At 55.1% G+C, this 11192-nt stretch overlaps 2 protein-coding genes across 4 annotated transcripts in view; both read left to right on the plus strand.

Annotated features, from left to right (window-relative positions):
• EDC4 (enhancer of mRNA decapping 4) overlaps nucleotides 1-6159 on the plus strand; it is an 11649-nt gene extending 5490 nt beyond the window's left edge. The window contains exons 8-29 of one of the 2 annotated variants that reach the window (XM_005876417.2): nucleotides 156-265; nucleotides 348-431; nucleotides 513-608; nucleotides 708-810; nucleotides 930-1110; nucleotides 1204-1276; nucleotides 1359-1450; nucleotides 1529-1716; nucleotides 1815-1927; nucleotides 2020-2179; nucleotides 2495-2928; nucleotides 3005-3109; nucleotides 3194-3346; nucleotides 3432-3468; nucleotides 3598-3775; nucleotides 3890-4045; nucleotides 4150-4265; nucleotides 4370-4535; nucleotides 4622-4808; nucleotides 4897-5116; nucleotides 5196-5359; nucleotides 5613-6159. In XM_005876417.2, coding sequence (XP_005876479.1) covers nucleotides 156-265; nucleotides 348-431; nucleotides 513-608; nucleotides 708-810; nucleotides 930-1110; nucleotides 1204-1276; nucleotides 1359-1450; nucleotides 1529-1716; nucleotides 1815-1927; nucleotides 2020-2179; nucleotides 2495-2928; nucleotides 3005-3109; nucleotides 3194-3346; nucleotides 3432-3468; nucleotides 3598-3775; nucleotides 3890-4045; nucleotides 4150-4265; nucleotides 4370-4535; nucleotides 4622-4808; nucleotides 4897-5116; nucleotides 5196-5359; nucleotides 5613-5805 — 3309 coding nt within the window. In that variant the 3' untranslated portion in view covers nucleotides 5806-6159. Of the gene's footprint in view, nucleotides 1-155; nucleotides 266-347; nucleotides 432-512; nucleotides 609-707; nucleotides 811-929; nucleotides 1111-1203; nucleotides 1277-1358; nucleotides 1451-1516; nucleotides 1717-1814; nucleotides 1928-2019; nucleotides 2180-2494; nucleotides 2929-3004; nucleotides 3110-3193; nucleotides 3347-3431; nucleotides 3469-3597; nucleotides 3776-3889; nucleotides 4046-4149; nucleotides 4266-4369; nucleotides 4536-4621; nucleotides 4809-4896; nucleotides 5117-5195; nucleotides 5360-5612 lie in introns of both variants that reach the window. The other variant, XM_005876418.2, reaches the window with a different exon arrangement.
• Nucleotides 6160-6259: 100 nt separating this feature from the next.
• NRN1L (neuritin 1-like) lies at nucleotides 6260-8037 on the plus strand. Of its 2 annotated transcripts, none has more exons than XM_005876419.2 (3): nucleotides 6260-6635; nucleotides 7399-7528; nucleotides 7645-8037. In XM_005876419.2, exons 1-3 carry the CDS (start codon nucleotides 6551-6553, stop codon nucleotides 7928-7930), a joined length of 501 nt encoding a protein of 166 aa, XP_005876481.1. In that variant the 5' UTR covers nucleotides 6260-6550; the 3' UTR covers nucleotides 7931-8037. The 2 variants fall into 2 exon arrangements, with proteins under 2 accessions (XP_005876481.1, XP_014403327.1); XM_014547841.1 differs by having other exon boundaries at nucleotides 7423-7528.
• Nucleotides 8038-11192: the final 3155 nt, after the last annotated feature.

An 11192-nucleotide genomic window follows, 5' to 3' on the forward strand; every position in this document is an offset into this window, starting at 1 on the left:
CTATAACCCCCCCCCCCCCTCCCAATTCTTCAGTCTTTCACGCAAACGTGCAGATCCACTGTGGGTCAGGCCAGCTCACTGTCATTTTCATCTGAGATGGGCTTGCTCCCACCTCTAGTCAGGTGGTAAAGCAAGGCTCTTTGGGTTCTTCCCAGTACCTGAGTGAAGGGGCCCTCTCACCTGATGGGACTGTCCTGGCTACAGCAAGCCATGATGGCTTTGTCAAGTTCTGGCAGATCTACATTGAGGGGCAGGACGAGCCAAGGTAAGGCAGGAGCTGAGGGACCAGGAACCCCCAGGTAGGGGACTAGATCACCTACTCAGGTCCCTCATCTGCCTGCTTGCAGATGTCTGCATGAGTTGAAGCCTCATGATGGGCGGCCACTCTCCTGCCTTCTATTTTGTGACAACCACAAGAAACAGGACCCTGAGTGAGTGAGTGGGCAGGCAAGCGGGTGATGCACTGGACCTTGGGCTCCCAGCCAGTCTCTCAGTGTCTTATTGCTTTGCAGGGTCCCTTTCTGGAGGTTTCTCATTACTGGTGCTGACCAGAATCAGGAGTTAAAGATGTGGTGCACAGTGTCTTGGACCTGCCTGCAGACCATTCGGTAAGCACAAGCTGGGGAGCTGGACGGGGGTAGCAGGGTTGGGCATGTGAGTTCTTTCCACTCTCTTAGGCTCATTCATCCTGCCTTGTGACCTCCCAGTTTCTCTCCAGATATCTTCAGCTCAGTGAGTGTGCCCCCTAGCCTCAAAGTTTGCTTGGACCTCTCAGCAGAATACCTGATTCTCAGCGATGTACAACGGAAGGTAGACTGCATTGGGGACACCTCGGGCAGAGTTGGTATCATCGGGGCAGGTAGGGATATGTGGCACATCCACAGCCTTCACAGCCCCTGAGCTCAGCTGTGAATGCGCTGCCTGTGCAGGTCCTTTATGTGATGGAGCTGCTGCAGAACCAGGAAGAAGGCCGTGCCTGCTTCAGTTCCATCTCTGAGTTCCTGCTCACCCACCCTGTACTGAGCTTCGGTATCCAGGTGGTGAGTCGCTGCCGGCTGCGGCACACGGAGGTGCTGCCTGCTGAGGAAGAGAATGACAGCCTCGGGGCTGGTGAGCTGCTCAGGGTCGGGGCTGTACGTTGGTATGTAGGGAGTGGCAAGGCACAGAGGGCCAGGGGTTTAGTTGTCCACATTGTCCTTGCAGATGGGACCCACGGAGCTGGTGCCATGGAGTCTGCAGCCGGTGTGCTCATCAAGCTCTTCTGTGTGCATACTAAGTGAGTGTGCCCTGTCTGTGCCCCTCCTCACCCTACTGACTCTGGCCCCTTTGAGCCCTCTCCTATTCTCCTCTTCCTGAAGGGCATTGCAAGATGTGCAGATCCGCTTCCAACCACAGCTGAACCCTGATGTGGTGGCCCCACTCCCCACCCACACTGCCCATGAGGATTTTGGTGAGTAAGGGGTGAGAGGGAAGCAGGTTAAACTGGCCAGGGTCTGAGATCTGACTAAAGTGGCAGATTTCCCCACAGCATTTGGAGAATCTCGGCCCGAACTGGGCGCCGAGGGCCTGAGTTCAGCTACTCACGGCTCCCAGCCTGATCTCCGACGCATTGTGGAGCTACCTGCACCCGCTGACTTCCTTAGTCTGAGCAGTGAGACCAAGCCCAAGCTGATGACACCTGACGCCTTCATGACACCTAGCACCTCCTTGCAACAGGTGTGCTGGGGCTGGGGCTTGGGGTTTAGAGCTTAGGGCAGGGGGACCTGGGAATCCCTACCCATAGGCCACAGCTCTTACTCTCTGCATCTCCCCAGATTGCTTCATCCCCTAGTAATAGCAGCAGTAGCAGCAGCAGCAGCAGCAGCTCCTCTCTTACAGCTGTATCTGCCATGAGCAGTACCTCAGCTGTGGACCCCTCCTTGCCCAGGTGAAGTGAGGGTCAGAGTTGGGGGATGGCGAGGGTTGGTGCCAGCTGATGTCAAGCTCTGGCCGCTTATGCCTCAGCCTTCCTGCCATCAGGCCACCTGAGGAGCTGACCTTGAGCCCCAAGCTGCAGATGGATGGCAGTCTGACAATGAGCAGCAGCGGCGGCAGCAGCCTGCAGACAAGCCCACGCAGCCTCCTGCCCAGCCTGCTCCCAGGTCCAGCTGACAAATTAACTCCCAAAGGGCCTGGACAGGTGCGTGAGTGTGAAATGCAGGTTAGCAGGTGTATAACATCAGGAAGGTCGGAGCAGTCTTCTATAGCACCCTGTCTCCTTGTCCTGTTCTGCTTCAAGTGGCCCATATTTCCCTTGAGGTCATCTCAGCCTGCCATGTTCCCTGCAGGGCAGCTCCTCAGCCTATCCATTCCCACTTCCTCTCCTCCAGAGCTATGGCTGTCTTTTACTGCATCCCACTGTCCCATCTCATCACTGCAAACACGAGTGCCTTGTCTTTGTGTTTCCCCCACCCCCATTTCCTTCCATCTAAGTCCCCATTTTGGCCCACTTCAGGTACCTACTGCTGCCTCTGCACTCGCCCTGGAGCTGCAGGAAGTAGAGCCCTTGGGGCTACCCCAGGCTTCCCCCAGCCGTACCCGCTCTCCTGATGTTATCTCCTCGGCGTCCACTGCCCTGTCCCAGGACATCCCTGAGATCGCATCTGAGGCCCTGTCCCGTGGCTTTGGCTCCTCTGCTCCTGAGGACCTTGAGCCAAACAGTATGGCCTCAGCTGCCTCTGCACTACATCTGCTGTCCCCGCGCCCCCGGCCAGGGCCTGAGCTTGGCCCCCAGCTTAGCCTGGATGGAGGCCCGGGGGATGGGGATCGGCATAGTACCCCTTCCCTTCTGGAGGCAGCCTTGTCCCAGGAGGCCACAGCCCCTGACAGTCAGGTCTGGCCAACAGCACCAGACATTACTCGGGAGACCTGCAGCAGTCTCGCAGAAAGGTGAGGAGCTTGGGAGGGGGAAAGTATACTGATGCTAAGGGTTTCAGATGGTCATCTGAGTCGGCCGTCCTCCCAGCCCTAGGAATGGCCTTCAGGAAAAGCATAAGAGCCTGGCCTTCCACCGACCACCTTATCACTTGCTGCAGCAACATGACAGCCAGGACACCAGCGCTGAACAAAGGTAGATGCCACTCGACAACCTTTCTCTCACAAGGGAGGGCCAGCAAGTGGTAGGCACTTAGGCCTCTCTCTCCCCTTTTCACAGTGACCACGATGATGAGGTGGCCAGCCTTGCCTCTGCTGCAGGGGGCTTTAGCACCAAAGTTCCCACTCCACGACTGCCTGCCAAGGACTGGAAGACTAAGGGATCCCCTCGGACCTCACCCAAGCTCAAGAGGAAGGGCAAAAAGGATGACGGGTAGGAGAGGTCCTGGGGCCAGGGGGAGGGGTGGTCCCTAGGCTGCCTGCATGACTTGGCCTGAGGTGTTTCTTGCCTATGGCAGGGATTCAGCCGTGGGATCCCGGCTCACGGAGCACCAGGTGAGTGAGCAAATACTCTTTCTACTTCTAGGACTCCTCTCTCAGGGTGGGGAAGAGCTCTGGGCCATTCCCTAGTCTAGTGTGTGGGGACAGGTGGGGTAGGCATGTGATTGTTGGTGCTACTGGCAGGTGGCAGAGCCCCCTGAGGACTGGCCAGCACTAATTTGGCAACAGCAGAGAGAGCTGGCGGAGCTGCGGCACAGCCAAGAAGAGCTGCTGCAGCGTCTGTGCACCCAGCTCGAAGGCCTGCAGAGCACCGTCACAGGCCACGTGGAACGTGCCCTCGAGTCTCGGCACGAACAGGAGCGTATCCTTGTGGGCAGTGACCTGGCATGGCAGAGGGATAGGGGCAGCTGCAGCATTCTTAGACCTAGAAGGGAAACGGGACCTGCTCCAGGCCTGTTCCTTAACTACAGTGCAGAGCGGCGGCTGGAGCGGGCACTGGCCGAGGGGCAGCAACGGGGTGGGCAGCTGCAGGAACAGCTGACACAACAGCTGTCCCAGGCACTGTCTTCAGCTGTGGCCGGGCGACTGGAGCGGAGCATACGGGATGAGATCAAGAAGACGGTGCCTCCATGTGAGTTTTGCATGGAGACTTCTGGATGGGCTGGATGGGAGTGGGCCCCCCACCTGTCAAGCTTCTTCTCATGGCTCCACCTCTCCCTCCGCACCCTGCCCCAGGTGTCTCTAGGAGTCTGGAGCCTGTGGCAGGCCAACTGAACACCTCAGTGGCCACCAAGCTCACGGCTGTGGAGGGTAGCATGAAAGAGAATATCTCCAAGCTGCTGAAGTCCAAGGTGCTAAAGGGTCAAAGATGAAGGAGGTTGGTGGTTGGTGGGGTTGGTCAGGCCAGCTTGGGCTCAGGCTTTTGGTTCGACCCGGCCCCTCTCTCTACCCCCAGAACTTGACAGATGCCATCGCCCGAGCAGCTGCAGACACGTTACAGGGGCCCATGCAGGCCGCCTACCGTGAAGCCTTCCAGAGTGTGGTGCTGCCTGCCTTTGAGAAGAGCTGCCAGGCTATGTTCCAGCAGATCAATGATAGTTTCCGACTGGGCACACAGGAATGTGAGTGGAGTCATATGCTCCAAGGTGGAGGAGGGGCTATCCTCTTCTTCCCCATCACTCTCATGGCCCCCATGGTCAACTTTCAGACTTGCAACAGCTAGAGAGCCACATGAAGAGCCGGAAGGTGCGAGAGCAGGAGGCGAGGGAGCCTGTATTAGCTCAGCTGCGGGGCCTGGTCAGCACACTGCAGGGCGCCACTGAGCAGATGGCAGCCACTGTGTCCAGCAGTGTTCGAGCTGAAGTGCAGCACCAGCTGCATGTGGCTGTGGGCAGGTGTGTGGGTAGGGTCCTGGGCAAGGTGGTAGGTTTGGAAAGGGCCACACCAGACTCCCTACTTCATCTCCCTCATTTCCCTTTGCAGCCTGCAGGAGTCCATTTTAGCACAGGTACAGCGCATTGTTAAGGGTGAGGTGAGTGTGGCACTCAAGGAGCAGCAGGCCGCCGTCACCTCTAGCATCATGCAGGCCATGCGCTCAGCTGCTGGCACACCTGTCCCTACTACCCACCTCGACTGCCAGGCCCAGCAAGCCCATATCCTGCAGCTGCTGCAGCAGGGCCACCTCAATCAGGCCTTCCAGCAGGTATGCCAGGCGTTAGGCCCAGCTAAGGCTTAAGTGTCTCCTGACAAGGCCCACACACTAAATGCTATTCTCTACCCAGGCCCTGACAGCTGCTGACCTGAACCTGGTGCTATATGTTTGTGAAACTGTGGACCCAGGCCAGGTTTTTGGGCAGCCACCCTGCCCACTCTCCCAGCCTGTGCTCCTTTCCCTCATCCAGCAGCTGGCCTCTGACCTTGGCACTCGAACTGACCTCAAGCTAAGGTGAGTGGGCGCAGTTGGACCAGGAGATGGACCAGGAGATGGGCTCAGGTGGAGGTGGGGGAACAGTTCAAAGCAGAGACTCCAGCTCTAGCCTGACTCCCTCCCTAATTCTCTCCACCAGTTCCCTTTGCCTCCACCCATCTCGGGCCTGGAGGGTTCCTTTGTTAGGCATCCCTGTCGGCCTCAGTGCCACCAGGGGGCGCTCCCATCTGCCGGAGCCCACCTGTAGCCTGTACCTTTCCTCTGTCCTCAGCTACTTGGAAGAGGCTGTGATGCATCTGGACCACAGTGACCCTGTCACTCGGGACCACATGGGCTCCGTCATGGCCCAGGTGCGCCAGAAGCTCTTCCAGTTCCTGCAGGCCGAACCACACAACTCACTCAGCAAAGTGGCCCGGCGTCTCAGCCTCATGTTGCATGGCCTTGTGACCCCCAGCCTCCCTTAGCTAAGCCTGCCGTGCCCTGGGGTGGGGTGGCACTGAAGACCAGTAGACGGGCCTAGGCCAAAGCAGGGTCATGTCTGCTCTGTACCTGCTCAGGCTTCCACCTCTGCACCTCTGAGGTGGTTGAGGGGGTGAGCACTGGCTGTGGTCTACTGGTTATGGTAGCCAGCAGGTTTAGGCTGGGCCCAGGTGGGTATTGTGCCTTCTTGGGTTCTGCCATGCCTGGAGCATGACCCCCCGAGATTGTGACGCCACTTGAGTTGAATTTTCCATGTTCGTTTTTACCTCTGTTTTGGATCTTTTTGTTTTTGAAAAACATTAAGGAATTCAATTAAATGCTTTTGGAATAAAATGGAATATGTGTGCTTTTGGTGTGTCTTTGGAGTGACTTTGATAACTGCTTTCTATTCCCTGGCCTCTCTTCTCCTTTTGTAGAGCTCTGTCAAGGCCAACCCACTCCATGGTCCTGGCCACCCACCCTCATCGGCTTTCCTACATCTCCCCTCTCCATCCCTGGGCCAAGGGCCCTGGGCTCAGCTTAGCCAGCAGTGATCCCCTGGGCTCTTATCTCTAGGGTCCCTCTTTGTCAACTTGCCTACTGATTTGCCTACTGGTGGTAGGGCTGCCTGCTAGCTTTGAAGCCCCGCCCCCAGCTCCCATCCAATCACAGTCCCTCCTTCCGGAGGCTGGGCTGAAGGGCTGTACTCCTAGCGGAGCTGCTAGTTCTGGCACTAGCTCCCAGCCGGGGATGATGCTCTGCTGCTGCTGTCACCACTGCCAGCGACTGCCCCGTGCGGTGGGGCTGTTGCTGCTGCTGCTGTTACCACCACTCGGTGAGTGCAGGCGTACTAGACCTGGGCCTTACACCCTCTCATCAGGCTGGGTGTAGGGTGTGTGGGAGCTGGGGCACAGCCTTCCTGAGCGCTGGGAGCCAGTGTGGCAAGGAGGTGCAAGGGCTCCATGGAGGGAATAATGTGTACCCGTGTCTTTAGAACTGAAAGTGAGGGGTGTGAACTGAGCCCTGGTTGTGGGGGAAAGACCTCAAAATTTCACAGCCCCCATTCTGCTAAAGGGAAGACCTAGCCTTTGGTGAGACTCAGACCAGCTTTGGGGTCCTCTGAGGTCTTCTGTTAGGATCTGGCCTGGATCCTGACACCCTCTATCCTGCCCTACCTGTCTGAAATACTTGTTTTGGATGGGGTGGGAAAGCCAAGCAAAGTTTGTCTAAACTGCAGAGAGACTGGATGGTGCTGGGGAGGGGAAGTGTGGCCCTGGACCCTGCCCCCCTTTATCTTGTCCTGGCTCCTTCATTCGGATCATCTTTACCCGACTTGGGGCTGCAGAAGCCCCAGAAGCTCAGAGGAAGAGCTGACCCCTGGGATGTGAGGACGCTACCCTGCCTTGCTCCACATTGACTCTGTTCAGTCCCACCTAGAACAGAGCCCAGGCAGGTGATCCCAGATGTGCCCCTCATTTCCCTGGGGTACCTCTTTCACGCTGAGTCATGTCCCCAGAGCTTGCCAGAGTAAATAAGCCCCTGGGAGTTGGGAGGTGGGCCAGTTCATCCTATCAACTATTTTCCACCCCTAACCCCAGTCCTTTTATCTCCACTGGAGGCAGCTGCCGTGGGCCAAAGCCGCTGTGACATATACCAGGGCTTCGCCAAGTGTCTCATCCGCTTGGGGGATGGCATGGGTCACGGAGGTGAGCTGGAGACCATCTGCAGGTAAGAGCAGGTGCACGGACAGCAGCCTGACCCTCTCTACTCTCCGTGCCTGAACCTCTTCCCATTCCAAAGCCTCCTTGTCCCACCTAACTCCCCTCATCCTGTGCCCTGAACAGGTCTTGGAATGACTTCCACACCTGCGCCTCTCAAGTTCTGTCGGGTTGCCCGAAGGAGGTGGCTGCTGTGTGGGAGTCACTACAGCAAGAAGCTCGTCGGACCCCGCACCCAGATAACTTGCACACTCTGTGTGGCAGCCCTGTGCACGTCTGGGAGCATGGTGCAGGCCCCGAGACCAACCAGGAGACACTGAGGGGGACAGCACCTGCCCAAACCCCAGCCCCTGCTCCCCTGCTGCTGGCGGCTGCTCTGGCATTTGTTTGCCTCCTGGGGCCTCTGGCCTAGCCATTGGGGTCAAGTAGCAGTGCCCCTGCTGCCACCCCAGCTCTGGTAGCTGTCCTCGAAGCTCTGTAAGGTGCATTCGGCTTTCATTAAAGGTATTTATATTTGTACTGAGCTCCTTTCTTCTGGCTGCTCACTGCTTGACTGAGACGGAGGCCTCCAGAAGCTGATCCCCAAGACAGAATGGGCAGGGCCCAAGGCTGCCACAGGGGACTCCATCTTCCTCCTTGCAAACATGCATTTCCCAGGGGCAGTGCCGAGCTTTCCATTACGTGCAGGTTCCAGGACCTCTAGTGGTCTGTCCTCCCAGGTTGGTATTCCTAGCCCTACCTGGCCCCCAGGGACCCTGTGAGGTGGTGGAGTGTCTCATCCTACTCCCCACTATGGCCACCCCCACCCCCCAGGTTCATTCTAGCCTCCAGACTCCTGACCATCTCATCTCCTCTGCTGAACCTTAGCCTTTAAGACAACTCTAAGTAAATGCTCTGTCCTGTCCCTCTCTGGGGTCCTGTCCATCTGAGGGGAGCCTGTTTCAGAAGGTGGGGAGCCCCTGTTGGAATTTACATTCAATTCCCCAAGGTGACCTGGAGCTGCTGAAACTGGAGTCAATGAAGGTTCCCCTGGTCTCTGCTCTCCACAAGCTTGTTCTTTGAGAAGAGGTGTACAGCGTGAAATCAAAACAATCCCCGAAGGCATTCTGGAAGCATGGAATGGGAGTGTGGTGTGAGGTGCCCCTGTTCATCCTGGAGGAGAGGAAGAGCAAGATTCAGCATGGGCACATTCTGAGGGAAGGAGGGGTCTCAGAGAGGGTGAGATCCTCTTTTGTTCAGTCTCCTACCACCAGCACCAGGACCCTATTCCAAACCACCACCCCACAGTGGGCACGGCATGTCGTCCTCAGTGGCTTCTACTCTCACTCCCTCCGCTTTATTCTCCATTATCTATATTGAAAAACTGATTCTGCTGTTAAGCTCCTTCTCATTGTCTAGGAGGCCCTACATAAGCCAGCTCTGCCCACAGTTTATCAGTCTACTCCAACTCTCTTCTGTAGCAGCACAGAGGAGAGGAGTGATCTACCGATCCAGCCCCTGAGGTCAGGGGAGGCTTCAGAGAAGGAGCATGATAGGGGCAATAGGAGGTAAGGATGGAGGCTTACAAGTGGTGGAGGAGAGGTGGGGCTGGTTTGGAGAGGGCATCACAAGAGGGGCCCAAAAGAATCGGTTGGGAGAGAGAGAGATGGGCGGGAACCCATATCTAGGCAGGCTAGATTTATACTAAAGCCCATCCTGGGAGCTGTGCCCTCAGGACAGAATCAGGCCTGAGGAGGACCCTTGCAGAGGCTCCAGAGTGACAAGTGCTTCCAGAGACCTCCACCCACATATGTAGGAGTCCTATTTCAATCCATGCTTCCCAAATACCATCCCATTCCGATTAGGTTAGGTGCTTCCATTAACTCCCTCTCTGCCCTATCTTTGCTCCTGTTCATTTTCCTGTACTTTTATCCCCACTTCTCTCCCCACCAGCACTACCCACCTTCTATAACCTGAAGGAGAAAGTTCAGAAAAACAACACTCCCAGATCTGCCCCTCTTTGACCACCAGCATTTTCCAGAAGGAAAGACCATACTTTTATTCCTCTGGGTCTTTGTACATCTATTCTCTGTACCCTTCCCCATTTTCTCCTGGTGAATTTCTTTCTTGTTCAGCATCACCTCCTCCAGGAAATATTTTCTACCCTGACTCCAAACTGAATCAGCAGCCTCCTACAGGTCCACACAGCTCGCGGGCTCTCGCCTATCTCAGTACTGATAACAGCACTAACTTATTACTGTCTGGGTCTGGGTCAGAATTCCTGTCTATGTACTCCCCAAGGGTCCTCTTTGTATCTCTACTATCCGATCTAGGGCTGGGTGTAAAGAATATACTTGTGGAAGATGTGGAATGAAAGATAGAATCTCTAAGTCCAGCATAGGAAATGTTAACAGTCAGCAAGCGCTTGGGCTGAGAATGTCTGGGCATACTGTCAGAAGGGATGGTGCTGGGGCTCCAGACCCCAAAAGTCTTCCCAGAGCCACTCTTGATAGCAGGGGCTGACTGCTCTGGCCAGCCACAGCAGGGATTACCATCCTCCTGCTGTGACCTACTTTCGCCTGGTGTTTGCTCCCTAAATCCTTGCTCTTCCCTGGAATTGAGTGACCTGGAGTGTGTGTATGGGTTTGGTGGTGGGGACAGAGTCTGCTCTCTGGCTAAGGGCTTAAGAGCTTTGTGTATTTTATCCCAAAGCTGGAGGAGAGAGGTAAGCTGATAGCCATACAGACTGGACCCTGGATACAGCCGCCCAGGCCAGAGCATCATGGGGCAGTGTTTCTCACATTGGCAGCTCTGCAGACATGGAGCAGCCCTAGTGGTTAGAACATCGGCCTGCCAACTGAAGGGTTTCGGGTTTGATTCCAGTCAAGGGCACATACCTCAGTTGTAAGCTCCATCACTGGCAACCAGTTGATGTTCAATTTCCTGTGTCTCTCTTACATCCATATTTCTCTCTCTGTCTCTCCCTCTCCTTTGCATTCTCTAAAAAATTAATTGAAAAAATATCCTTGGGTGAGGATTAACAAAAAAAGTTCATAATTCCCTACTAAATTAAACAGACAAAATGATATTTATTGGTGTTAATTCACTTTTAGGTTTAAAGTATAACATTAGCTTATATCAGTGATTTTCAACCTTTTTGATCTCGTGACACAATGTAATCACTAAAATTCTTCAGCACACCAAAAAATATATTTTTTGCCACTCTGCCAAAAAAATTGTTATAGCCTGGCCAGGTGTGGTTTAGTGGTTGAGCGTTGACCTAAGAACCAGGAGGTCATAGTTTGATTCCAGGTCAAGGCACAAGCTTGGGTTTTAGGCTCCATTCCTGGCAGGGGGTATGCAGGAGGCAGCCAGTTAATGATTCTCTCTCATCATTGATGTTTTTATCTCTCTCTCTGAAATCAATTTTAAAAATTAAAAAATTGGTATACTTTTGATTAATTCACATCAGACAGCTATTGTGTTGGCTGTTGTCATTTTTTTTTATTTGACAATCTAAGGGAAAAGAGGTTAGTGCCCCTGGCTAAATAGTCAGGTATTGCATGTTTTAAAAATTCTTGCAGCACTGGTTGAAAATTGCTGGCTTGTCCAGCTGGGGGGGCTCAGGGGGTGAGCATCGACCTATGAACCAGGAGTCCACGGTTCAATTCCCTGTCAGGGCACATGCCCGGGTT

This window comes from Myotis brandtii, unplaced genomic scaffold (assembly GCF_000412655.1).
Source record: "Myotis brandtii unplaced genomic scaffold, ASM41265v1 scaffold486, whole genome shotgun sequence".
Taxonomy (NCBI): Eukaryota; Metazoa; Chordata; class Mammalia; order Chiroptera; family Vespertilionidae; genus Myotis; species Myotis brandtii.

Bases quoted from the DNA above. Each gene is read 5' to 3' on its own strand.
- NRN1L (XM_005876419.2), top strand. From the start codon at position 6,551: ATGATGCTCTGCTGCTGCTGTCACCACTGCCAGCGACTGCCCCGTGCG. The intron at 6,636-7,398 runs GTGAGTGCAGGC...CCCTAACCCCAG, and splicing joins GCTGCTGTTACCACCACTCG to TCCTTTTATCTCCACTGGAG. The intron at 7,529-7,644 runs GTAAGAGCAGGT...TGCCCTGAACAG, and splicing joins GAGCTGGAGACCATCTGCAG to GTCTTGGAATGACTTCCACA.